Source organism: Megalopta genalis, chromosome 3 (genome assembly GCF_051020955.1).
Source record: "Megalopta genalis isolate 19385.01 chromosome 3, iyMegGena1_principal, whole genome shotgun sequence".
NCBI lineage: Eukaryota > Metazoa > Arthropoda > Insecta > Hymenoptera > Halictidae > Megalopta > Megalopta genalis.
In genome coordinates this window covers 32,141,806-32,169,690 of record NC_135015.1, presented here as the reverse complement: position 1 = coordinate 32,169,690, position 27,885 = coordinate 32,141,806, and the positions used below count along the sequence as shown (strand labels likewise).

Here is a 27,885-nt window from a genome sequence, read left to right as displayed (position 1 = left end):
AGACATCTTTTTATACTGAACAGCTTCTGTATAAACATTTGTTTCGTACGTATATCACTTGCGGCAAATGCTGCAACAACGTTCGTTTAAAATCGGAATAAATGGACAATTGTAGTTTCTATAAATTAATAGAAAACAGCTGATTTCAGTGCACCGTGAATCTAACGTTAAGAAACAATTTAGTAATTTGGCCCGTGCTCTTGGCAATCGATGCGAAATATCTTTATCTCGCAGGAATATATCCGCAGTTTATTTAGAATCGTTCCCGCGAGAGGCTATTCTTCTTCTTACGTGGTTCTCCGTACCGCTTCTAATTCTCTTCAAACCACGGTGGTACAGTTACCTTCAAACACGAGGTATTTGTATGAAGTTCCATTTTTCAGTTTCATCCTTGCTTCTGTCAAGAATAAATCCTTAAGGGATGAACTCACAGTCTCGCTGTTGGGACCTTATAGTCGTCGTGAAAAATGGTTACTGTTTTATTGGATAAGAAAACACAGTCCGGGACAAACCGAGTGAGCCCGAGTTCAGAGAGATTCTCTTTTATGAAGTTCATCAGGAACCAGAAATGTGTTCAACAGTCGACAATTTTGCCTGTCGACATCTTTAAATACTATTCGCGTTTGAATAAGCATTCAGAAATAAGTATCCGAATACAATTTCGTTCGAATACAATTTTATTCGAATTAGAATTCATTCGAATACAATTTTATTCGAATTAGAATTCATTCGAATACTATTTTATTCGAATTAGAATTCATTCGGATACTATTTTATTCGAATTAGAGTTAATTCGTATACAATTTCATTCGAATACAATTTTATTCGAATTAGAATTCATTCGAATACAATTTTATTCGAATTGGAATTCATTCGAATACAATTTCATTCGAATACTATTTTATTCGAATTAGAATTCATTCGAATACAATTTTATTCGAATTAGAATTCATTCGAATACAATTTTATTCGAATTGGAATTCATTCGAATACATTTTCATTCGAATACTATTTTATTCGAATTAGAATTCATTCGAATACAATTTTATTCGAATTGGAATTCATTCGAATACAATTTCATTCGAATACTATTTTATTCGAATTAGAATTCATTCGAATACAATTTTATTCGAATTGGAATTCATTCGAATACAATTTTATTCGAATTGGAATTCATTCGAATACATTTTCATTCGAATACAATTTTATTCGAATTAGAAGAATTCATTCGAATACAATTTCAAATAATTTGAATGGGATCCCCTAAAACCCGAGACGAGGACTCGAACTAACGAAATAGATCATCTTAAAATCCCTTTACCCTTCCCGGAAATGTCACCGCTCCCGATCATCCGACACCAAAGGGAACCGAAATCCGTCGACAAACGTACCGACACAAAGGAACGGACGTTACCTCGAAACCAGCGAGAAATACCGACGCAAGCGGCATAAAACGAAGCCACCCTGTAGAGACCGTGAGGCAGAGTACCCTGGGCTCCTTGGATGCCGTAGAAATACCTCGGCCGGGACAGTTTCCGCCGCGGGAATGGGGAAATTCCGGATCCTTAGCCGGGGACAAACCGCCCCTGACGCGCGGCAGAATTCTAAACGAATCAGGCGACGCCGAACGAACTAATTGGCCGTGAAGATGACGGATCCAGGATGACGGCGGCGGTTTCGCTGGTCCGACACCGTCCGTAACGCGATCCCGCGAGAACAAAAGAGCACCGCAGCGCGGAGATTGAAGATGGCGATCGGGACCGTCAGGTTCACGTGGCGCGAGAGGAAACGTCTTCATCGTTTCGTGATCGTCGCCATCTTGGCGAACGGCCTCGTCGGCCTCGTTCTATTTGCCACGAGCGTGGCCGCCATGAACTCCGTCGTCGGACAATTAGGGTTCGAAGACAGGAATCTGTTCGATTTGGTGTCGAAGACCTTGACGATCTACGGTTCGTACGTCATCGTCCATAACCTGATAGGACTGAAGCTGTGCTACAATTATTTTCACTATGCCGAGGGGTGAGTGGCCCAGCAACCTCCGGGAAATTCTTTACGGACCTTCGACGCACGATTTTTAGCCATTTTAGGTAGCGGTTTTTTGCGAAACGCGGAGCAAAAACGATGATTCGGAACAAGCCGATCCGAGATTCGGTGAATTATTGTGCTTGATAATTAGATGACGGAATGTACGAGCTGGTGGCATTGTTTTCAACTTGTCGAGATTAATTAGAAACGGAATTGCAATAAATTCTCCCTAACTGACGCTCGGATTGTATAGAAAAATCGTATCTACTCTTCCCAAATTGTCCATTTTTGCGTGCAATCCGAGCATCAATTAGGAAGAATTTACTGTAACTGACTATGTAGGCTTCCGCGTGTTGCAATCAGTGTAGGCAATCTTTATTTTGCGGTCTCCCGATTATAATTACTCGTGTGTACTCTGTTGATAGGTTAGCCGGTTGAGAATCAGTGGGGGAATTACACGATGGTCTTTGTTTGCTCGTTAATAATTTTACCATTCCCTTTGCCGATGTTGTTTGGTAAATTCTCGCGAAACACGAGCCGAGGAGAGTAATTAAAAAATCCGCGATGCAATGCGGAAATAAATGCAGCGACTACCAAAACCCGGCGAGGAGATCCTCGCGGTGCTTTTATTAAAAATATTAAAAAGTTCACGTTTCGAGCACCGGGAATCTAGGCGCTGGAAGAATAACGCGTCCATTACGCGCGCGGGCCTCGATTTTCGATTTTTAATCAACCGGGAAGCTTCCGTTGGAAGATAACAGCGATGTGCCCGACTCAAACGCCGGCGACCCGACAAGAATGCCGTTTCTGCAAAACAGCGTGAAATGAAATCCATTAACGAAATTTAATACACCGTTTATTTTCGAATCGATCGGAAACCCGATAATACGTAACCATTTTTCTGTTTTTTTTCGTTCTTTTTTTTTTTATTTAAATCTTCGCAAATTACAGCACGCACAAATCGCCATGCACAATTCGACATAACTTCTCCCTCTCCGACCGTTCGAGCTTCGATCCATTCAATTGAAATCGTAAACATTCGATTATTTTGCCGAAAAATACGCGGCTTAATGGACGCGATCGGTGTTGCAAAAAAACAAAAAAAAAAGGAAGATTGGCAACGTTCCTGAACGAATCGAAAAATCATTCTCTTTCGCTACTGCAGTAAATAATTAGGAAATATCTATACGGTAATGTTTGGTATATATTTTGAAACGTTAAGTATATATTTAGTAATATTTCGAGTAAACATTTGTCCGAGATAATCGTCCGAATGTACTCTTTTCAATCGAGTATATTATTCGAACAACGATTGATCATTATTCGTCATAAATTGTTCGATTCGTTTATTCGAATAATTCTAATCGAGATAATTGATTGAAGCACGAATGAAATTACTGTCGCTCTCGAGACACTTTTCAAAAACACTCTCACCCATCGCTCTTAAATTGACGTCGTTGTAACAGGTGACGGCTCGCGTCGATCTTTCGGGAATTTCTTGAAATTCGATCGACGCGGCGTGCGTGCGTGCTCCATCGCTAAATTAAACGGGCAATTATCGCGGCACGATTATAGCGCGCTTCCGGCTGGCAAGATCGTCCGGTCGCAGTTGTTCGTCGAATGGGCGCAATTAAAGTGGCGCGAATGGCCCGCGGACAAAGGACGGTGGGATGGGGGGCCGGGGCGCGTTTACGCAAAATTTCGTCGCAGAATGCCTGGTAAATTGCGAATCAGCCGGATCGGGGCCCGCGACTCGCCGCGTAAATCGGTTAATGCGAGCGGAGAGGCCGAACAGATTTCTCGGCCGGGAAACCGCCCGGCCCGGCGGCCAAGTGAAATTCACCGGCCTCGAAAGCATTCATTAGGGGCAGCCGGGCACCCGTGAATCCAATTAATTGGCCGGTACAGTATCGGGCCACCCGCGAATTTACGCGAGCCCTCCCCCCTCCGCCGGAAGATACCATTCCGAGAAGACCGCGAAGAATCGGCTGCGTAATGATCGCTGCAAAATCCGCGAGCGAGTGGAATGTCGCCGAAGAACTGGACATCGGTTCGATATTATCTTTCGAATAAACGTTTATCGGAAAATAATCTTTCCAAATAAATTCCTTTTCGTCGAGCATTTCATTCGAATAGTTCGCTTCTTCGTCATGAATTATTCTATTGGGTCGTTCGGAACGTTGCTTCGTTTTTCATGAAAATTTCATTTTGTAAGGGTGTTAAAAAAACACTTGATTCAGTATTTTTCCAAATGTAAAACAAGAAGATTACAAAGCTACCAGAAAAATGTCGAAAGGAGTTTGCTTTTACTCGTAACACATTAAAAAATCGTCTTTCATGTTCTCGCGAAAGAACGAAACAACTTTCCGAACGACTTAATACTTGTTCGAATAGTTTTCTATTCGAACCTTAACCATTTAGGTACGGCTGAATTCTGCGCGAGGCTATTTTCCTGGACGGCAGAATCTGATATGTACTGTAGTACTGAGTCTGATACTGTAAATATAACCGTCTGTATATTGTTAACACTGTTGTAAATCGATGTGAAGACAAAATAAGTGTGAAACAATGCATATGAAGACGATTATTTAATTCAAACGGTGACCGAGTGAGCTACTAAACTGAGCCATTATAGTGGCGTGTCGTGCCTAAGAGGTTAATTTAACACTCGATCTATCAAACATTTATCGCGAAAATGTAATCGAGCACGCTTTGTGTAATTTATTATTTTATTTATCAATTCTCCGAACGTATCTGTCAGCGAATCCCGTGAAAATACGAATGAATTGTCGGGAAAAAAACGAAAGGAGAAGTTAAGAGAATCGAGGGGAGAAATTCCGGGGAAAACGATGCAGAATGTTCGGGAAAATCGGAATGAAAACACGACGACGAAATGTTGTTAGAAATCATAAAGAGATAGCCGGAAGAATGATCAGCCGATGGTGAAACTGTGGGGGAGTTTTCTGCTGGAGAGAAATCGAGGAATTGGAATGCTCGAGCGACGAGAACGGGAAACAAATAGTGCGGGAAATGCGGGATGAAAGGCGCGGGGGAGGGGGAGGGAGGGGAAAAGGTCGACGGGAACGGTGTTTTTCTTAATTTCGATGGTCGTGAACGACGACGGCCGCGGATTGGAAAAACGGACCGGTCGCCGATGGCCGATCGATTTGTCAGAATTTTCAAGTAATTCCGCAGCGGCGGCGGTTCATTTGTTTTAATTAGCCGTGCCTCGTTAACGTATCTTTGCGGTTTCGTTCGCGGCCAGAGATTTTCGCGCCCCCTCCCGGCCGCCGTAGCTCGATATACGGCCTCCGGGAAAATTGGAAGGGCGGCGGAATTAGTCTCGGCGGGTTTTAAATTAGCCGCGCGGAGGGTCGAAATGAACCGGTGTTAACGATCGAGCGACCTTTTACTTTCTACCGGAAGCCGAGACAACGGAGGTTCGACGCGCGAATTTTCAGCGGCGGCGGCGGCGGCGGATCGTTTTATCAGAATCGCGACGGGTGTAAGAAATATATTTCACGGTGAAAATGAAATTAATAGACCGCGCCGGACGAAACGAGCATCGTCCTATTAATAGCGGTAGAATGTTTTAAAAAAGAAAATCTGCGCGAGATGAAAATTTAACTCGACGACCGGCGGCTTAATTTCATCGAGGTGCTAATTTTATTTAACTCTTTGATATTAAAACACCGCGCGCCGCAAAATAGAGAATATTCCGTCGGCGTTTGTGGTGGAACGTTTTTAAAAAATCTCTGCAGGCAAGTTCTAAAATTCCGTAAATATGTTTAGAATTGTTTCAAACAAACGTTTACGTTGCTCGGCGAAATCCAGAGAATCCCGACGTTCTGTTTGACAGTGCCACGCGAAAACGACTGTACATACGACCGACGGCGCTTCTTTTTTCAGATCCTGGAACCTGAGGTTATTTGTTTGGACACTCCTGGGATTGTTGGTGGCCCTGGTGGGGTGCTTTATAGCCGGTATTTGTTTCTCGACTGCGGAACAGTTAGTGCTTCAAGCGCGAGAGAATCTTCTCGAAGGTAAGTTCGATTCGCGTTCACCGAATAAGTAATGCGTAATCGCCTCTTCGTTTATTTCGTAATGCTTACTCTCTCACCGTTTGACGGAAAATTTAATTTAACCACGAAACAATCGTTTGAACATATTTTTAACTGATTTTCTCCCGTTGCGCGTACTTGTTCGTTCCGTGCCAGTAACAAAGGGATTAATTTTTCGAAAACCGTGAAGCGTCGAATTAGCAGTCGAACGAACGTTCACGATATCGCGTGAATTGTTCATATAATTGTTCATATGTTCTATTTGCTTGTTTCATTCCCGGCCTCGAAATATTCCAAACATCTTGAAATTGGAGAACACGCTTTCGTATTCGCTGAAATTACAATTGAATTTGTACGAGCGACGAGTATAAATACTGCCACATCTTCGTGTACTCGTCAAAAAAAGAACGCAGCTAAAACTGATCGACAGCTTGAAACTGAGGAAAACGTGATTGGATCGATTCGCTGAACTGAAGAAGTTCGGTGAACGCAGAATAAATTGGAAACGCTCGATGATCGCGTCAATTATCCGTCGGCTCGTTTATATCTCTGTAGTCCGACGGAACAGATTATTAGCAGAGACGGGCCGTAATTAACCTCGATCGGACCCGTGAATGTTCTTTTTTTTTTACCGGAGATCGGTAATAGAAATAGCGGCGCGGAGCATCGTAATCATCGAGAGAGATCATCAGGCCGCATTTAGCTATCAGCGATGCGGTACGCGGGACCGTCAGAGCGGAGTTTATCGCGAGAGCAAACGTTTCGAATTTCGAAGAGAATCCAGTCGTGCCGTATCTATTCATTAAGTAGGTAGACACTAAACGAGATTTCCATCAGTAATTTCCACGGGACGTACCGGGTGTCGGCTTCGACCGCCGATTTGCATATTATGCCGGGACACTACTTCGCGGCGTGCCGTTTTCACCATCTGTCTGCCGTAGAGACGATCGGTGCGTTCCCGTGCATGACGTTAACGCTTCACGAACACGCCTCCGCCATACCGTGTATCCAGAAGATTTTGCGCCATGATTATTGCCTACGAATCCAAACCATCTCTCTCTCGCTCTCGCTCTCGCTCTCTCTCTATTAATCATTCAAATCCGCCGGCCTCTCGTGCGTCGATGAAAATAATGCGCGTTCTGCTCGACGCGAAGCTCGCGATTATCGACGGAATGATCTTCGTGCAAACTAGTTTTGTAAAAACGAGATCGTATATATATTTCACAGGTATTTCGAGCAAATTATTTCTAATATTTTTTTACTGCGATTTGTGGAGAAAAGGAAGCGTGACATGTAATAATTGTCGCGTTAATTTCTGTTGATCGATCGAACCGCAATCTGATACTAAACATCGTAGAAAATAATACAGCAATAATATTTTAAATAATATTTTGCAAGACGCAAATTTGATAAATTTTTGGTCCTAATGATATAATACTGGGACAGAATTGAATTGATGTTAGTGTCGTTGGTCGACGACAGGCAACGTTTGCTGCTCGAGCAAGTAGCATAGGTCTGTCGCTGGTCTGACATCCGATATAAAATCTGTAATATATTTGTGATCGAAAGAAACATCAACGATTTGACCAATTAGCTGTTGCAATCTCTTTGAAAAGTATCCAAGTTACTGTAATTATGCTGTATACGTTTGTCTGTCTTCGTATTTTGTTTAAACGCAACGCTTTTACAAAATACATAATTTAATAGAGAATATCAAAGTACATACCCTTCTTAATTAATTAGCTGTTTTCCACGAGTATACTCGTCGTAAAGAACTGACAACATTTTCTGTTATGACGAGTATACTCGTCGGAAACAGTTAACTGGTTAAGTTAAGAATTTATGAAACGCTTATAAAGGACGATAAGACAGTATCTAAAAGATTTTTAAAAAATCGTCTCATTTCCCTGGGAAGCGATATCTCGCATTTCGTTTGCGGTAAAACTAAGTAAACTTAGAAAATGATTACGGACGATATTTACAGGGAATTAAAAAGGTTCGCGTGGAAGAATGCCCGGCGAGAAGGTAACGAACGTACGAGGCGAGGGCATCAAGAAAAATGGAAGATCGGCACCGCGTGCGATCGCATGAATCTCAATTGTTCGGCAATGCCACTTTATCTTCTGGCCGGCGCGCGACCGTGAACGGTATTCACCGTTGAAACGCCATCAAATTTTCCGACGGGGCCCGCGGTCTCGCTTGCGGTAATACACACGGAATATTTCACATTAACGTATGACTTTCCGATATTTTATATCCCATCAGAAATTCATCAGCGCAGGAAACCGAAATTCCGGGTCGCGCGCCTCTCTCGGAAAGGGACCGACGGAAAATTGAAATTTCCCGTTCCCGTGGTCGAAGTCGCGGAGCCGTCAAATTAATTAAAAAGCCGCCTGTCGAAATAATTAAATATCGACCATGCCAATTATAGGTACGCGCCGGGCCGACACGTGTCCATGTGCTCCACTATCGATAATCGGTGAAAGGAACGACCCCGTAAACAAATTGGCCGCAATTTTATATCAGCCGCCGTTATTTTTACGATATTCCGGCAAACTATCTTCAATGTTTTTCAGCAAATTTTTCTACGCTCTCTGTAGACTCTATCGGCGCAGACTCGCGGCTCGTAAATATGGTTTCTGAACAATGTTTCTTCACGAGTGGAACGATCTTAATTAGAACAGCAGATTAGACAGACTATTAAATTTAAAAATATTCTCAATCTACAAAGTCGACGACATTTTTACACCAACGAATATTCAGCAGACATATTTTTCGATCCTCGAAAGAACTGTTTCTAATAAATACTCGAACACTGAGAAAGCATCTAGCATTTGTCAATGAAACTATTTCGTAGAGGTCTGTTAATGTCTTCAATTTTACAAGATTTCAAGATCAATTGAATAGTTCGAGTGGAAATGTTTTCAACGTTTTCTTGCGAATGAAATTGTAGCCAATAGAACAGCTCCGACGAAAGTAATTTTCATTCTGCAAAATGGCGAATAATTCGCGTCGAAGAAAAATCATTTTCGACCGCCGGCAAAATTTTCCCTCGCCTCCATTAATTTCAATATACAGGGTGTCCCAAAAATGTCTCGCAAGCCGAAAGTGGCGGTTTCCTCAGGTCATTCGAAGCAACTGTTTCCTTTACAAAAATGTTCTCCGAGGCACCATTAACGAGTTATTAACTAAGAACGGTGACCAATGAGAGGCGAGCTCGGCTAACGCGAGGCGACCGAGCCAATGAGCGGAACTGGGTTTCGCGCGCTGGTTGGCTGGGCCGCCTCGATTCTTATTGGTCGCTGTTTTTCGTTAATAACTCGTCAACGGTGTCTCGGAGAACATTTCTGTAAAGGAAGAAGCTGCTTCAAATGATCCGAGGAACCCGCCATTTCCGGCTTGCGAGACATTTTTGGGACACCCTGTATATCTTCGACTCGTGTTCAAACATTGTCGCGGATCGGAACGTAACCGGTAATAGTCGACAGCGTTCAATGTCTCGCGAATGCAGTCGGATGCGTCGCAGAATGCGCCTGCAGCTCGGCAGGTGGTTTTCGACGCAGTCTGCCGGCGTAAATCTCGAGGAGACTCGGCACTCTGTAATCGGCACTCTCTATTCTCTCGGCAACGTTCCGCCGCGCTTAGGATTCCGTCGCGTCGAAGAACTTCGACCCTAAAGCTCCCTTCCGTGCCCTGCGACGTACAGAGCAGGCTCGTCTCGCTCCCGCAATCGCGCACGTACGCGACTCTTCATCGCGTAATTAGTCGCAGATAGCATCGAGAACTCGAGCTCCATCGCTTCGGAACGCTTGTCAAACTTCGACGACGCGCAAACCCTGCGAAAGGAAACATAATTTCTACTTCGGACAGACTTCCGGTGTCGGAAGGAACGATCGACTTCGATCGCGATCTTAACGAGCTATCGTTTAGAGATCTCGCACCTTCGAATCACTCGAGGCGGAAGAGAGATTAGGGTGCTCGGAATTGAAAATTATTGCGAAACGTACGAGTTAATTTTGTGGCGCGGTATTTTTTTATACAGCGGTAGAGAAAGTCTCCGGTTTATTGGTTGCTCGTTCGTCTTCTCTGCCGAAGAGAATTTGTCGATTTGTAATCAGGTGTTTTTGTTCGAAGAATTTCCTAACGAAACGCGTTTGAAAAATCATGCAAGTTAGAAACGATTACACCGGAGAATTATAGAACCCAGAATTAGCAAACGTTTTGCGACATGTTCAGGCATGATTCAATAACGCGCACTTTTTCCATCGTAGTAGATATAATAGCGATTTCCATAGCTAATATTACATAGTCATTAAACGCACGCGGTAGACAATTCAATCAAAATGCCGTTCGGTTCTGTATCAATTAATTGCACTGTAATAAATCAATTACCAACGGCAAACTATTTCCCGTCGACTATAATAACCACTGTTCGATTAAAATCGCGATATTGTTGCGTTTTCGCGATAATCGATCGTACCTCGAATAAATCGAATAAATGCTCGTAGAAAGTGCTAACAAAACAAAAATAAATAACGATTTCGTTCGAGAAGAAAAATACTTGAAACGAGGAAGATTGTTCTAATTATGTAGCCGATCGTGAAAAGAATTGTTTAAACGCGATTTAACGATGACCGGCGCCCGAAGCACTTTCGAAAATTTTGATTGAATTCCCGTCGCGATCGGCCGGGGGGAACGAAATTTTCCCGGGAGCCGAGCATCGAAATAATTATTCCGGAAATGGCGGCCGCCATTCTGTCAACAGGCATGAAGAGGTACTTCACGGACGTGACGTGGAAACGCAGGATAGACAGTCTGCAGGTGCACATGCGGTGCTGCGGAATAGATTCATCCGACGATTGGCACAAGACGTACTGGCTTCGGAGGGAGCTTCTTGTGCTAGATTCCCCGGATATCTTGAGGTAATTATCAGTTAATTATTCGGGGACAATCGGGGCTCGGTATCGGTGCCGGCATCGACAATTCACATCATAAAATCTATATATCGCGCCCGTTCTTGCCGGCCATTATCGTTCCGCTTGATTCCCACGACTCTGCCCAATCGGCGACCGTCTTATCACGACACAATTATCGATGTATCCGAAATACGCGCGTCCAAACAATTAGCGAACTTACGATGGAAATATTCGCTTCGACTATCGTGCACTCTAATCGACGCGGTACAGTAAATTCTCTACAATTGTCCCGCATTCGTACCTCTCCGATTGTCCTCGATGGACAATTTGGGGAGAGGAGATGCGATTATTCGAGCTCGAATTTTTTATAGTCGCCGATTGCCAACAAAAACGAGGCTCGAATAATCGTATCTCCTCTTCCCAAATTGTCCGCTTTGGTTCACAAACTGAAGGACAATTCGGGAGAATTTACTGTCGTTCATTTCGTCTCACATTTTTCATTTTAAGGTCGTCGTTGCGAGTCCCATAAACGCACAGAAAACGATCGAATAGATTTATTAATGTTTCCAGATCATTTGTAATTTACAGTCTAACGATCAGAACTCTAAAAAAAAAATCGAAGAAGCTCTAAACAAATAGTTTAGACGCGGCGAAATTCCGAAGGCAGTTTTTCACTTGCCGGGAATTATTAAATGAAAATTACAACGGTCGCGGCCACCGTGTTTGCAGCCTACGATAATAATTACAATATCTCGCGGGACCGTCCGGCTCGGAACGAATTTCCCAGGAACTTTAATGGGAGGGCGGAAAGTATGCCGGGATTTTAATTACAACTACACACTCGCCGGATACGAAATTTTCACGCGTCAGCGACCGCGGCCGAGGGCGCGGGATACGATGCAGAGAGGAGGAGCGGGGCGAGGGGAGGGGATGGTCGGGGTCGCTGGGTCTCAGAAGCAGCCCGAGCACGGTTTTCCGAAAGCGTTAAAATACCCTGCTCCGGATCGCTTCTCCTTAGAACTCCCGAAAGGAACCTCTGGGAAAAGGAGGCCGAAACGAGACAGCGGCGTTCCCGTTTCTCTTCCCCATAGGAATTCACTCCCGTCCGACATTCCACGCCTTCCCCGCGGTGGAAAAGGATTTAAAACGCTGCAGGCGGAGTGCTCGTCCTGGATTGCTTCCACGTGGCCGGCTCGAGCCGGCCTGGGCCGGGCCGGGCCTCGGCTTCCGGCCCAGGACCCCGAAGGGGGTTGCTCGCATTTACTCGCGAGCCACCCCTCGGCTACGCCCACCTGGAAGCGCTCCCCATTTGCCTCGTACCTGGGAAACGATAACGGGGGCAGTGATATGTTACCCGCTGTATTCTTCGACCCTTTTTCAACCCTCTCTCGCTTCCTAAGTAGCCTGTAGGGGTTGATAAATTTTTTTTTAGCACGGCTAGAGGCTTTTTAGCATCCACCTCGCTTCGTGGTTTATCGGAGCTGCGCAGCCTCGTACGTAGAAGCGGGCTGGTATAATGTTTCGACGCAGAGTTGTTTCGCGGGTTAATTGTTTAAACGTCGATAGAGTTTTGAGAGGAGTTTTAGAGCGGAGCGTTTTTCCTCGGGCTATTTTTACAGCGATCGCTTTTATCGGAAAGCGACGTGGAATTTCGTTGGTTCCTTTCCAAGAATGAAATATCGAAGAATCGATCGGCGAAATTCTTGTAATTTGTACCGTGTGCGTCTCTTATGCAAAATAAAAATTACTGGGTGTCCGAAAAATGTCTCGTGATTCGGAAATGCGGGTCATCCCGAGGTCAATCGAAGTAACCGAGTTTCGAACCGAGTTTCGAACCGAGTTTCGAGATAGATCCCGGGGCAGAGCACGCCGGAGTGAAAGAATGGCGTGCAACAAGGTCGCGGCGGCACAACTGCTCGACGCGGGCCTTAATTGAGAGCGCGGAGAACCCGTGATTACCTTAGGAGCAAGCAACGAACCGTAGCGAAAATATTAGGTCGCCGCTTTGTACACCTCATAAGCAGAGCAGAAATTTGATTAAACTTCCGAAAGTTCGATAACGTTGGCAAGTGAACGTCGTCGGGAACGTTAATTTCGAACTTTTTGCTTATTACGAAAGGGTGGAGGGGAAGGGTGCGTACAGAAGGCGCGGGCGGTTGCGCGGTTTCATTGGCAATTTTTCCGGAATAACATGCCGGCAATCAACGCGCTAATGGACGCCGATACCTCGGGGCCGAATTTTAATCGAAACCCGTTCGACGAGCCCCGAACCTGCGCCCGCACCTGTATATATTTTTATTCGCAGCAAACCACCCCGGATAGGCGCGATAGCATCGTTTACAATAAACCTGTTTAGTTTTCGATCGCGGGCCGGGTTGCTCGCTCTAGTTGCCCGGTAATTGGCTAATAGTTAGGTTTCTGGATACTGATGTACGCGCGCATTATGGCCCCTCTCGCCTACGCCCGTATGCGCGCCGCCCTCTCCGGGGCCCCGCGGTAATACGTTCAATAATAAAGGGTTAATAGCGCGTTCTGAACAGAAGCCTTTGTGTCGCGGCTGGTAATCGCAGGTAGAGCAGTGGGTTATCGATTTCTCGTTATGTTAATTGCAGAATTATACGTCGGCCTGCGATCGATCCCCCGGTCGCCTCCTCCTCGACACCGCGGCCATACCGGAGTGTCAATCGCTGCCATCGAGCCTGTAAAGTCAACAGATATTATATTCTAACGGGCGGCCTCGAACGTCCGAGATCCGTCACGATTCCCCGGTGAAAATCGAGTTCGTCCCTTCGTTTCTTCCGCGATGCGTAAGAAAACAAGCCGTCAAATATAAACGTATAATCTCTAGAAGATTTTTACTGTATGCGAAAATGTCTCGCAATCCGGAAATGGCGGGTTCTTGAGCTCATTTGAAGCAACTTTTTCCTTAGCGAAAATTCAATCCGACGCTTCGTTTGCGAGTTATCAGCGAAAAACACTGGCCAATGAGAGGCGAGCACGACTGGCGCGGGGCGGGTCAAGCCAACGAGCGGTCCAAGCCCTGTTCCACTGATTGGCTCGGTCGTCACGCGCAAACTGATCTCGTCTCGCATTGGTCACTGTTTTCCGTTAATATCTCGTGAACGAAGCCACGGATTGCATTTTCGCAGAGGAGAAAGTTACTTCAAATAACCCCAGGAATCGATACCTAAAGAAATTAAAGCAAAGCGAGTTTATTTAAATTCAGGTATTTTTTAACGATACCTGTCAAGTTACAGTGACCAAAGTACGACGTTCGAATTTGTTTAGAGAAAATTCCGAGTCGCTGAAAACACCACCGAAGGAGAATTAGGAGAAATGTTCAAGAGAAATGTGTTTGCAATTAATCATTCGTTCATCGAACGTTATTTTCCCTCGAAAGTTTCTTCTATTCCGAATGAAAGGGGGACCCCGCTGGGTTTCAATGTGTCTGTTTCGGGCAAAAACGCGAGATTACTTCCGTAACCCGGAAGTTCGCGCTCGGATTTCGGCACGGCACGGCACGGTTCCGCGGTTCGAAACGCGACCGGGAGACGAGCCACCGCCGATCGGCATTCCGCAAGTTGTTGAACTTGCTAATTCGAACTTGTCCGCGAACATGTCCGCGAAGTCTGGAATGAGCTGCGAGCCGTGTCGCGTGTCCCACCGGCAGCTGCCGGGTGCTTTCTCAACGGTGGCTCGAAGTTCCCCGTTTTCGGTGAAAAGGGACGCGCGGTCGTCTCTCGTGGCCGCAGCGCTGTTCCCGCGTCCGATACGCTCGCTGCCTCTCGGGTGATTAAACGCTCGGCCATCGATCCGCCCTTTCCTCGCTCATAAAACCGTGGCAACCGCACCGTGCAACGAAACGCCTATTTTCTTGGAGAGACGTTATCGGCCAAAATTGATCGGCGAAATTATCGCAGCGCGGCTTCATTGAATCTTCGATAAGCGATCGTAGCATTAGATTGCACAAAGAACTTTACCTTCACGTTAGGTTTCATCGAAATGCATATGGATCCGACTGCTGCGAAAATTCCGGCCCTTTTGTCTTCCAGTGGAACAGTTTGAAGCTCCACTTTAAAGAAGAATTATTTAAAATATTATTAATTAGAATTTGAATTGTATAGAACAAGAATATTTATATAATAAGATATATAATAATATATATAATAATTACGCAGGGTGTCCTGAAAATGTCTCGCAATCTGGAAATGTAAGGTTCCTGAGGTCATTTGAAGCAACTTTTTCCTTTGCGAAAATTTTCTCCGAGGCTTCGTTTACGAGTTATTCACGAAAAACACTGGACCAATAAGAGGGGAGCTCGGCTGACGCGCGGCGGCCCAGCCAACGAGTGCACGGGGCCCAGTTCCACTCATTGGCTCGGTCGTCTCGCGCCAAATGATCTCGCCTCTGATTAGTCACTGTTTTTCGTTAATAACTCGTAAACGAAGCCGCGGATTGCATTTTCGCTAAGGAAAAAGTTGCTTCAAATGACCTCAGGAATCTCTTACTATCGGATCGCGAGACATTTTTGGGACATCCTGTATTATAATAATAGAATATTTATAGAATAAGAATCTTATTTTAAAATATATATATTTCTTTCTTTTTAAATAAAATTCTTCCTCGTAAATAATCGCGCCAATCGCACCAAAGAGGAAAAACACGTGGCTCCAGTTCGAAAACAAAGAAACACCGCAGTGTAACGAAAATCTGAAGAGGACTAGACCCGACAAAAATAGCATTGCAGTTGTTGTCGTCGTCGTGGTACGCGAAAATATGGCGGCTAACCGAGTAAAAATCTGCAGTCGGCCAAAGCCGTGTCTCGGCGGTAAACTGCGAGCGAAGTTTCCCGGTTGTTTCCATTGTCGCGATTCTTTGGGACAAGTCCGTGGTTTGCCGGTTTGCGAGGGTCGGAGGGCACGCTCGTGGAAACGTGATCGCGGGATGAGACACGTAGGAATCCTGTTTCAGGTACGCGGAGTTGGACGGCCGCGTGACGCCGCCGGTGGTGCCGTGGAGTTGCTGTCGATCGGACGTAAAGGGCCCCTGCTATCACGATCCTCTCCAGCTGCCAAATCCTGAACAGAATTCCACTTACGAGAGCCTGAACGCTCAGGGCTGCCTGATCGTCATGAAGACCGTGCTAAACGGAACCCTCTATTCCGCGGTGCCGTTGATCGTGTTTCTGTTTGTGTTGCAGGTAAATCAATAATAACGCGGAACGCTCGGCAAACAATCGGCCGAATCAATCATTCGACTCGGAATTCGTGGCTCGCGAGAGGGGGGTCGGCGGGGGCCATAGAGATAGAAATAGAGACACGGAGAGATAGAGAGATAGATAGATAGAGAGAGAGAGAGGGAGCAAAAGAGAGAGTAAGAGAGGGAGAGAGTAATAGAGAGAGAGACAGCAAAAGAGAGAGTAAGAGAGGGAGAGAATAATAGAGAGAGAGACAGCAAAAGAGAGAGTAAGAGAGGGAGAGAGTAATAGAGAGAGAGAGAGAGAGAGCAAAAGAGAGAGTAAGAGAGGGTGAGAGTAATAGAGAGAGAGTAAGAGAGGCAGAGAGTAATAGAGTGAGAAAGGGGAGAGACGGAGAGAGTAAGAGAGAGAGAGAGAGTGAGAAGGGAAGAGAGAGAGAGAGAGAGAGGTTAAGAGTGAGAGAAAGAGAGAGAGAAAAGAGTAGAGATAGAGAGAAACTAAGAGAGAGAGAGAGAGAAAGAAAGAAAGGGAGAGAGAGCAAGAGAGCGAGTAAGAGAGAGAGAGAGAGCAAGCGAGCGAGTAAGAGAGAGTAGAGGAGAGGGAGATTGGTTCGACGACAAGAAACATGAATTGATGGGGTGGCACCGTCGAAAACGGAGGGTCGAACAACGCTGGTTGCCGGTGGGTTTTGATCGTGCCACCGTCGGCCTGCGTTTTGATATTTTGTCGTCAGCAAATCGGTGAGTTATCCATTGCTCGGTGCACCAAAGCAGACGTTATACGTACCAAAACCGAGTCACTCGAATCCGACTTTCAACATTTTTACGAACCGCTACAGAGAACTAAATTACTCTCCTTATTAATTGCTCGAAATTCAATCTGAAAAAAATTGCGATATTCTCAGATCAACGTTGAAACAGCTCTAATCAAATTATGACACGCAAAGCTTTTGCTTTATAAATTTCTTACAATTAATCAATTTAACAGATGTTCGCGTGTATTGTCTCCACGCGATCCTCGAGCGGAACTTAAAATTTTTTAAATTATTCTGACATAACGGCTGTATTCTAAGACGATCGAGAAACATTATCGACAAAATCGCAATCGTTCGGCAAAATGTAGGCGGAACTTCAGAAAAATTACATTCCGGAACGTGGCGCAGCAGAAGCTGTCGGCAACAGTCGATATTTTCATCCGTAGTTTATCGTTGATATTTTCGTTCTTTACAATGGATCGTAAATGTTTATACACTACTGTGTGTTCGCAGATAAATTCCGCGAAACCGAAATTAACTGGAAATTTATTTGTTCGATTAAAAGCCGACGATATTGCGGGCCGAATAAAATTCGTTTACGAGCCGCCCCTTCGTTTTATCGTGTCCTGTACGGTTTTGTGTATTCCAGATAAAAATGGCAAACGATGTTACGGATCGTCATCGTTCACGGTGCGGCGCGATCGTAAGAACGATCTTTCGTGTATTCGGGGCTCGGCCGCCGACCGGGGACGTCGAGATTCGAATTTAACCGGATTAATGGATCGTTTGACGAAGGAAAAACTTGCCGGCGGATAGGTTTAATTAACCGCGACTATTTGCCGGCTTAATGATATCAAGGCACCGAGTGCCCCGGCCGAAGAATGGTGGAAACGGAATTAAATTGGAGGGGCGAAACGAGCCCCGGGCACGCGAGCTTCCCTGCGCTCGGATAGTTACTTTCTTGTCCAACCTATTTTCGAATCTATCTCGGTTACAGCGCTACACGAGCTTCATTAGGCAAAGAAAATATTTCCTAATCGCGGCGTGGAACGCGCGACCATTCGCTCCTCGAATTTTTACTCCTCGATTTTCTCCTGCTTTTCCTTCGGCAACAAATTTCTCGACGCGATCGTCGAATGATCCGCCAAACGGGAATTACCCTATCATAAAGTGTATTCCAACAGCTTTAATTCGAGTCCACGAAAGTGCAAAAAATCCCACGGGAACACATTGTAAAATCGATTTAAATTCATCCCTTATTTTTTCATCGGTTTCCCGGCGCCAGCGGTCGGGGTTTTTCGATTCATCGAAATCTGTCCGTGAATATTTTTTAACCGCGGTTAATCTATCTTAAAGCAGACGGTTCAAGCTTCGATTTAAGCACCGCGATATTGAAAAGCTCCCACGGGAGCGAAACTTTAACTCCGTTCGATGTAATTCATTAAAATCGCGACATTTTTATCCGAATCGCGGGTTGGGAATTTTCGATTTTCCGAAATAATTTCGTGATTCTTCTCGAATCTAATCTACCCCATCTTAAAGCGGACGCTTCCAGCTTTAATTTCAGCTAAGTCGCGTTTAAAAACTCCCGCGGGAGGACAACTTTAAATTGACTCGAAGTTTCCCATTGAGAAACAGTCTTCTTTCGTCCGCGCGAGGGCTACCGAGTTCTCAGTTCTTCGAAACGCTTCCGCGAATGTTTTGCGATCTAATTAATTCTATCTTAAAGTAGATTCTTCGATCTTTAAGACGAGATTATATATATATTAAACTTGAACGATTAGAATCGGCCTGAATTTAGCCGTCGCTTTTCAGCGATTCTTCCCCGCGCCAGCGATCGACATTTCTCGATTTCCCGATTTTCCGATACATTAAAATTTTTTATTTGCAATTAGAATGCACGAATTGAAAATGCAAATTCTTCCAGCGTAAATTAGAGTTCTCGAAAGTGAAAATATTCCTCCGGGAACAGATTCTAGAAACGAAGCAAGTTGTGTCTCTCGATGCGTGTCTTTATTCTCAAAGAAAATTAAGAACGTTCGCCTGTATCATTTAACGAAGAAAGAAAGCGAAGTATGTTCTTTGACGAACGATTGTCGCGGAGCTCCAATAGCGTGGTAATTTACTCTTCGAGCAGTTTATCTGCCGATACATAATTTACCAATCGACCCCGTTCAGGGAAGTTAAATGTGAATTATTGAATCGCAGTCGGCAGGGGCGGCGGGATTCGGCGCGAAAAGCGAGCGGTTCGCCTTAAAATATTACGCGCGTTTCGCAGTTCCGATGACGCACGGTATCATCGTGTCGGGGCAATCAATAATGCCGAATGAATCTGATAATCCCTGCCTATCGGTGCCCGGCCCGATCCGAGCACTGCCCGTTACCATTATTTATTCGAGAATCCGCGGGGGGAGCTCTCAGAATTACATTATAAATACTTGTACGCGTTCGTTCGGCTTTCGAACATTTTACGACGTTGGACCTTCGATTTTCGCATCGGTCGAAGTATTTTTTCATTTTCCAGACTGATCGAAATTCCGAATTCGAAGCTCCGAAAGCGTAAAAAAGAATTACAGCAATGTCTCTCTTACTGACGCTCGGATTGTGCACGAAAATGGACAATTTGGGAAGAGAGGGATACGATTATTCAAGCCTTGCAACTCGTTTTTATAGGCGTTGATAATCGATGACCATAAAAAACGAGCCACAAGACTCGAACAATCGTATCTTCTTTTCCACAATTATGCATTTTTGTGTCCATCTGAGCGTCAATTAGAGAGACATTACTGTATAGTAATGTCTCCCTTACTGACGCTCGGATTGTGCACGAAAATGGACAATTTGGGAAGAAGAGATACGATTATTCAAGCCTTGCAACTCGTTTTTATAGGCGTTGATAATCGATGACCATAAAAAACGAGCCACAAGACTCGAACAATCGTATCTTCTTTTCCACAATTATGCATTTTTGTGTCCATCTGAGCGTCAATTAGAGAGACATTACTGTATAGTAATGTCTCCCTTACTGACGCTCGGATTGTGCACGAAAATGGACAATTTGGGAAGAAGAGATACGATTATTCAAGCCTTGCAACTTGTTTCTATAGGCGTTGATAATCGATGACCATAAAAAACGAGCCACAAGACTCGAACAATCGTATCTTCTTTTCCACAATTATGCATTTTTGTGTCCATCTGAGCGTCAATTAGAGAGACATTACTGTATAGTAATGTCTCCCTTACTGACGCTCGGATTGTGCACGAAAATGGACAATTTGGGAAGAAGAGATACGATTATTCAAGCCTTGCAACTTGTTTCTATAGTCGTTGACAATCGATAACCATAAAAAGCGAGCCACAAGGCTCGAACAATCGTATCTCCTTTTCCAAAATTGTCCATTTTTGTGGACAATCTGAGCGTCAATTAGGGAGACATTACTGTAATTCCATCGGCGTGCACGCGCCGCAACCTTTTCGTTCGAAATATTTCTCTACGAAGCAACGGTTCTCGAGCAATTTAGACGACAGACCTTGGCGGACCACCCGGTATATAACTTTCCACGGGATTGTTATTGAAAAGCCGCGGTGGATTGTTCCTTTCACGGATCGGACCGAAATCTTTCGGCGCGCAAAATCGAACGGAATAGTATCGGTCATTTCGAAATGAATTTCCGGTGTCTACGCGGCGTGCAGCCTGGAATATTAAGAGTTGAATTCTATGGTATTCGTTTAATTAAATTCTCAGCCGATCATTGCCTCGTGGAAACCATTTAAACAAAACCTGGCGCCGATGACATTTCAAGGATATCGCGAGGAGTTGATTTGATTAGTTCAATCAATTAGAAGACTGCGCTTCCGGTGATCACGCGAAATTTCGTTCGCATCGATCGTAGGGTTCAAGAATTAATTTCGTTTGACACGCATTCCCTTTCACCCGTATAGAAAATATTGCAGCGAGCCCTGTGCTCGCGACGAGATCCGAAATTCTCGTGTTCCGACGGGCCGGACAGCGTTATTAAAAATATATGAAAATGGTTCGATGCTGTTCATAATGGTATTATATTTTATCCAGGATATTCTGATTCGGCGAAATCGTTTTTGAATATCGACGAACGATACGGCGCGGAGTATGACGTTGCGAAAATTAACGCGGACGACGATTTATTTCCACTGGAGCCGGAAAATACAGAAAAATCGAACAACGTGGGGAATAAGACAGAGTACAGTAAATTCTCCCTAATTGACGTTCAGATTCTACTAAAAAATGGTCTAAAATTTGGAAGGAGGAGACACGATTATTCGAGACTTGCGGCCCGTTTCTATAATTGTTCACAATCGGTAACTATAAAAATAAATAATATAATATAATCGTATCTTCTCTCTCTTCACAAATTGTCTATTTTTGTGTAAAATCTTAGTTTCGATTAGGGCGAATTTACTGTATCATGAATAGAATAAGTAGAAGGAACGAAAGAAGCAGAAGAAAAACAGAATTTCCTAACGAAAAGAACATATCGGAACAAATATAAATTCCAAAGTCTGCTTTAAAATGATTGCCTACACCATCTTGAAATTTGAGAATACGTTTTTATTTTCGTTAAAACTACAATTCAAACAGCCAATCGATTTAATTAGCATAAAATTTAGTTGAGCCGTTTATTTAGAAAGTGGCATAAGTCACTTTACCGTGATGAAAAGTGGTGATTTTTTAATGTTTATACGAAATTATTTATATTGAGAAAAATATCAGTATCCTGAGATAACAAATACAAGTAAATCTTCACGAAAGTTAGCATCCATATTTTTAAACGTGTTAAAACGCAAACCCTTAAATATACTATTATACTATATATTAAATTATTATACTATAATAATTAAATATATAATTATACTATATATTAAATTATTATACTATAATAATTAAATATATAATTATACTATATATTAAATTATTATACTATAATAATTAAATATATAATTATACTATATATTAAATTATTATACTATAATAATTAAATATATAATTATACTATATATTAAAAACAAAGTGACTTATGCCACTTTCAAAATAAACGGCTCAGTTATTTATTACATTTAGATCGATTGGAATGTTAGTACTTTGTACGCACGACGAGTATACTCGTCGCGACACAAGACACTGCCGCTCCTTCGTGACGAGTATACTCGCGGAGCACAACTGACCGGTTAAGTGGCCGCTGTCTCGCAATTAACGCAGAAAATTGCCGTTCCGCGAGAACGCCGGCAGTCCATCGAGAACCTGAGCGTACAAAAATCAACATCAAAGGGTGCCGGGCACCAAACCGCCGGCGTAATCGGTTCGTTCAAGGTCATCCCGTTGCGACCCCTGTAGAAGTCCGATCCCCGGCGTGTCGGGAGGGTCGAATAATTGGCAGACTCGTTAACGATCGGCAAACCTGACAAAGCACGTTCGGCAAACGCGTGGTAATAACTGCTGCGTGCCGTTCGGCGTCGTTGTAACGCGAGTCGCGCGCCGTTTGAAGCCCGGCTGCTTCGAATAATGACCGTGTGCCGGGGATCGATCCGATTTCCGGTGGCTAAACAATAATCGCGGGACAAATCTGCCGGCCGGTCGGCCGGGGGCCGCCGTTTTTTTCGGGAAAACGAGACCCGCCGGTGCTGCAGCGACGGAAGTGTCCGCGTAAAACCGGAATATGGAGAGCCGGAAAGCCTCTCGAAACGAGGAGTTCCTTCAGCGGTGTTTCGCGGAGGGAGCAGGAGAGAGCGAGAGCGAGAGAGAGGGAGAGGGGGTCTCTCGCCGAGAGTCGCGTCGTAAAAACGAAAAACAGTGTTTTACGAGTGGGTACGCGAGGCGCTAGAAAAAAATTGCAACGTAGGCGGGCGGCGGGTGCAGGCTCGGGGTGGGAACAGGGGGTAACTCTCGCCCCCCACCTTTGCCGTGGCGGCGCCGGGGCGTTATTCGCGCGATCCTCTGTGTACGTGGCGTCACGTATGAGATAACGGCCGGAACGTTTCCAGGTCGTCGTGACCGTGTTGTCGAGGCTCGACTTTACTGCCGCAAGAAATGCAGTTGCACTCGGCGAACGGTACCGGGCCGCCCCAGGATGGCTCTACGGCCGGCTCGATTTTGGATGCGACGATGGACCTAATCTGTGCCAGATCGATCGGGTTAGTCGTACGGATCGCGCCGATTTTTCTACCGTTTTCCCCGTTGCCGAAATGTATCGGTCCACTTTTGCTACTGCAAATCGAACGACGTTGTCAACAAATCGGGGCGATTTTCGATATCAATGATTTCGATATCAGAGTAGTTCTCGGAGTGTTCGATATAGTATTCGATATCGAGGAGTATTTCTTGCCGAATTCTCGGCTATCGAATGAAATACGTTGCATCGGGAAGAGCGGAGTGGCTGATAACGCCTGCAAGAAATGTCTCGCGGAAACATGTTTCGAGACATTGTCGAATAAAGCTCGGAATTGTCGTAAACGTCGTCGATAGTATCGTTCTTCCGGCGAGAAAAAAGCACCTGTGTGTTTACGTCCCTCCTCTTACTAGCTGCCCCACTGCCGCAACCAGCGAGAGACGGAGTGTAAACGCACGGGTGCTTTCGGCTCGTGTGAGAAAAATAGAGTGTGGAAATGGTTCGCCATACGAGGGTTAATTCGAAACTTCGTGCAGTCGTTCGGTTCACGGTCATTTCTCACGGAAGTGTTCGGAGGTGTTGGAATTGAAGCCGGCAGATGCGAGGATACTAAGTCGCGATTTTTCGGGCCTCGTGGCTCGTTTTTATGGAAACTTTTAGTCTCTTTTATTTATAATTTTTTGACACGATTCGGGGGCAATTCGGAGGCCACGTGACACGATTCGAAGGCAATTCGAAGGCCACATGCCACGATTCGAAGGAAATTCGGAGGCCACGTGACACGATTCGAAGGCAATTCGAAGGCCACATGCCACGATTCGAAGGAAATTCGGAGGCCACATTCCGTGATTCGAAGGCAATTCAGGGGGCACGTGACACGATTCGAAGGCAATTCGAAGGAAATTCGAAGGTTATATGCCGCGATTCGAAGGCAATTCAGATACTAACCATTTTGTGTCGCCTTCCGGGAATTCGCGTCGTCGCATCACAATAAATTACATAGGCGCAGGACTAGCACAGGGAAATTCGCTGTTCCCCGAAATTTGGCATTTCCGAGAAAAATCGCTTCCGAAAATCATTTCCGATCGAACGCTATGAATTTTTGTAGTTCCATTCGATCAGAATTTTTAGAAAAGAACGTATTTTTTTCAAGTAGAACAATACCATCAATTGATTTGAACCTTCGCGATGTTATTTAGCAAGCTTCGATCGAATATCGCGATTTTTTATAGTTCGTTTCGACGAGAACTGGAGATTTAATCTTGTATAGGATAGGATTTAGTCAGAGGTCCACGGTGGCGACGATTTTTATCCGCTCGATTTTCCACTTGTGAATGTTTCATACTCAAATGGACACTCAAAATGGATTTCAAAAATGCAACAATCCTTCGTATAACTTTAATTTACAATACCTTCGCTGGTCTATATATTTCCTAAATTCTTAATATCTCGAAGATACACCGAAAAGATCGTCGTTAAAAATATTACACGTTCCCGAGGAATGTTTAATGGATAACATTCTTCGGGAATATAATTAAGACTCAGTGCTCTCCCGGCGAGTCCTTCATAAATTCCATCCAAGTATATACAGAATGCCCTTAATGAATTATTAGAAAATAATAGTCTGGCTAAATTGTGAATAAATCCTCGGCAAATAAGAAACTTCGCCCGAGCGATCTTCGTTAAAGATCGCCAAGAAATAAAAATCCGTGAAGCGAGGGTCTTTAATTTATTGAAGGCCCTCGCTCCCAAGAATTCTTCACTCGAGAATCATATAATGAGAAATAATGTATTTATAACGTTATACGTGACGTCTAGAAACGGAACAGTCTCTGCACAAATTATCACGAAATATTTCGAACGTCCCAAACGTGGCGGAAAATCATTCCACGGCGAATCAGATTTGTTGGCACGTACGAAAGTACAATGAGGGAGAGATAGGGGCCGAGTTAGAGCACGGTGGATGATGCCTCGATGTAAAAACGCGCCAATTATGCAATAGATATAAACATTTCTCTGGCAATTGTAGTTGAGCGGAGTTCGCGTCTGCAGGCGTAGTCGCATTCTCCTGCCTTCCGCTCCCGACTCGCTAATTTTCAAGCTGTACATGTGTAGCCGGGGAACTCTTGCAGGCGAAAAGAGTTGAAGGGAAGCTGCCAGCAAGTTCCTAACTTCGCGAGAAATATTTGCAGAATGAAGTTCCGCGCCGCTCGCGGAATAACACTTCGCTCGAGCACCGGCGGTGGGTTTATTTGTTGAACGCTCTAATTTCTTCCAGTTAGAATAAAACGGGCAAGAAAACCGAGGAGAGAAAAGAAGAAAGACAGAGAAAAAGAGAGAGAGAAAATGAGAGAGAGAGGGAGGGAGAGAGAGAGAGAGAGAGAGAGAGAGTCACGATTCGTGCAGCTTTTATTAAGGGACGCGATGAAGAAAAGTTGAAAAACTTTCGCTGCAATGACCTGCGCGTTTGCTGAATTTATTTTCATAACCTCGAATCTCGTTTCTTATTAAGCCACCAGCGAATATCCTGCACTCGGAGAAATTCTGATACTCGGCTAGACTGCACGTATTTATGCTGATTATTGTTCAATGCATATTGCTACAAACCGTTTCGAGATCTCGACGCACTTTGATTAGTCGATGTTTTTTAGGATAGAATAATGGGTTATTTATTTTCTTTCACGAATTGCTGCACTTTTAAGAATTCACTTGGGTGTCCATTCTGGAAGAACGTATTATTAATATATTCAGGGACTTAATAATATTATATAATATAATATAATATAATGTAATATAATATAATATAATATAATAATATAATATAATATAATATAATATAATATAATATAATATAATATAATATAATATAATATAATATAATATAATAATATAATATAATATAATAATATAATATAATATAAATAATATAATATAATATAATATAATATAATATAATATAATATAATATAATATAATATAATATAATATAATATAATAAATTAATATAATATAATATAATATAATATAATATAATATAATATAATAATATAATATAATATAATATAATATAATATAATATAATATAATATAATATAATATAATATAATATAATATAATATAATATAATATAATATAATATAATATAATATAATATAATATAATATAATATAATATAATATAATATAATATAATATAATATAATATAATATAATATAATATAATATAATATAATATAATATAATATAATTATAATATAATATAATATAATATAATATAATATAATATAATATATATACAATATAATATTTTTTATATTATAATATAATGTAATGTAATATAATATATATAATAATGTTTTCTATATTATAATATAATATAATATATATAATATATATAATAATATTTTTTGTATTATAATATAATATAATTATTGCGCACGGCACAAAATAATTGCCGGAGGTCGTAAGGAGACGAGTACGATATAGTCCGACGTCGTGTCGCTTGCTGATTTATTTTGGACTCCACAGTCCACGTAAACTTGTATAAAACGTGTTGCACACGGCGCAAAAGAATTGTTAATAGTTACAATTGTTGGAGCACGGCTCCGTTCAGCGTATAAAGGTGAAGCACGGCTCCGGATGGGCGCAAGGGCGCAGAATTAAACTCGTGACGTTAACGACCGAAATCTTGACAATCCTAATTGTATTGCTGTATTGCATTGTAACGGTTATCGAAATGTGCGGCAGTATATATAGACACCTGGCCGATGTTCAAGGAGAAGCATCGTCAGGTGTCGAAGGCCGGGTCATTGCCTTCTAAGGCAAAACACGCCGCGTATACATACGGCCGAGGCGAGCGTTAGACGGCCGGGCCGACGCACGTTGATCGTGTTGTTGTCTTGCCGCCCCGCCGTTTATTCGACAAAAACGGCGAGACGGCGTACACCGAATGTCTAACGTGCGTTAACCCGCGGTCCGCGATTCGGCCGGAACAATAATATTATTTTACATTATATCGACAGAGATTTCGAATTAACCCTAGAAAGATAACCATATGACAACGTACGTAAAAGATACAACGTACGTAAAAATACGCTTCAGAGGCGCATGCTTTTCTAAGGCGTCAATTTTATACTAACAATGGATATTTATTTAAGTTAATCTAGTCATTTTAAAGGTTTGGCATTATTGTAAAAATAAAATGCATTTATATTATATTTTTTTATATTTTAAGTAATTTTAAACTTAAATCACTAGACCTCTATGAAAAATTAACAAAAATCAACAGTCTTCGCAGGCGCCTCTGCGACGTAGGTTATCTTTCTCGGGTTAATATTTACTCGAACAACTAGCGCAAGATCATTGTTGCACTTTTGAAGATTCACTTAAAACTCCATTTGCGAAACGCTTACAATTATTATTGATATATTTTTAAACAATGAGTTACCAATCCCACGAAGTTTCCTAATCGATTTTCACTTGACCTCTGACACACAAAATACGAAGCATTGTCTCCCGTATATTGAAACAAGAATTGCCAGAAAATAGTTTCCAGTTTCGAACTCGGCGCACCGCATCCGGCGTCGATAAGAATTTAATCTTGGATAAAAACGCAAGGTTCTCTTCCGTATTCAAAGTGTCCGCCGCGTATTTATACGCTGGCAACCGACTCCCCGGAGGAAAGATCCCCGCCATTGATACCGTTTCGAAAACTTTTGCAGAAGAACAGCGGGCAGGGGGACTCGATGATCGACCTGAGGCCGCTTGTTTATTCCACCGACACGGAATAA

At 43.4% G+C, this 27,885-nt stretch overlaps 1 protein-coding gene across 1 annotated transcript; it reads left to right on the top strand.

The window, feature by feature from the left end:
- Positions 1-1,747: 1,747 nt before the first annotated feature.
- Positions 1,748-27,885, top strand: LOC143258928 (peripherin-2). Its single transcript, XM_076519480.1, has 6 exons — positions 1,748-2,019; positions 5,935-6,068; positions 10,852-11,008; positions 15,974-16,202; positions 22,972-23,121; positions 27,817-27,885. The coding sequence occupies exons 1-6, from the start codon at positions 1,748-1,750 to the stop codon at positions 27,883-27,885; spliced, it is 1,011 nt and encodes a 336-aa protein (XP_076375595.1).

Excerpts from the sequence above, each read along its gene's own strand:
- LOC143258928 (XM_076519480.1), top strand. The coding sequence starts at position 1,748 with ATGGCGATCGGGACCGTCAGGTTCACGTGGCGCGAGAGGAAACGTCTT. Across the intron at positions 2,020-5,934 it reads TATTTTCACTATGCCGAGGG|ATCCTGGAACCTGAGGTTAT; the intron begins GTGAGTGGCCCA and ends TTCTTTTTTCAG. Across the intron at positions 6,069-10,851 it reads GCGAGAGAATCTTCTCGAAG|GCATGAAGAGGTACTTCACG; the intron begins GTAAGTTCGATT and ends TTCTGTCAACAG.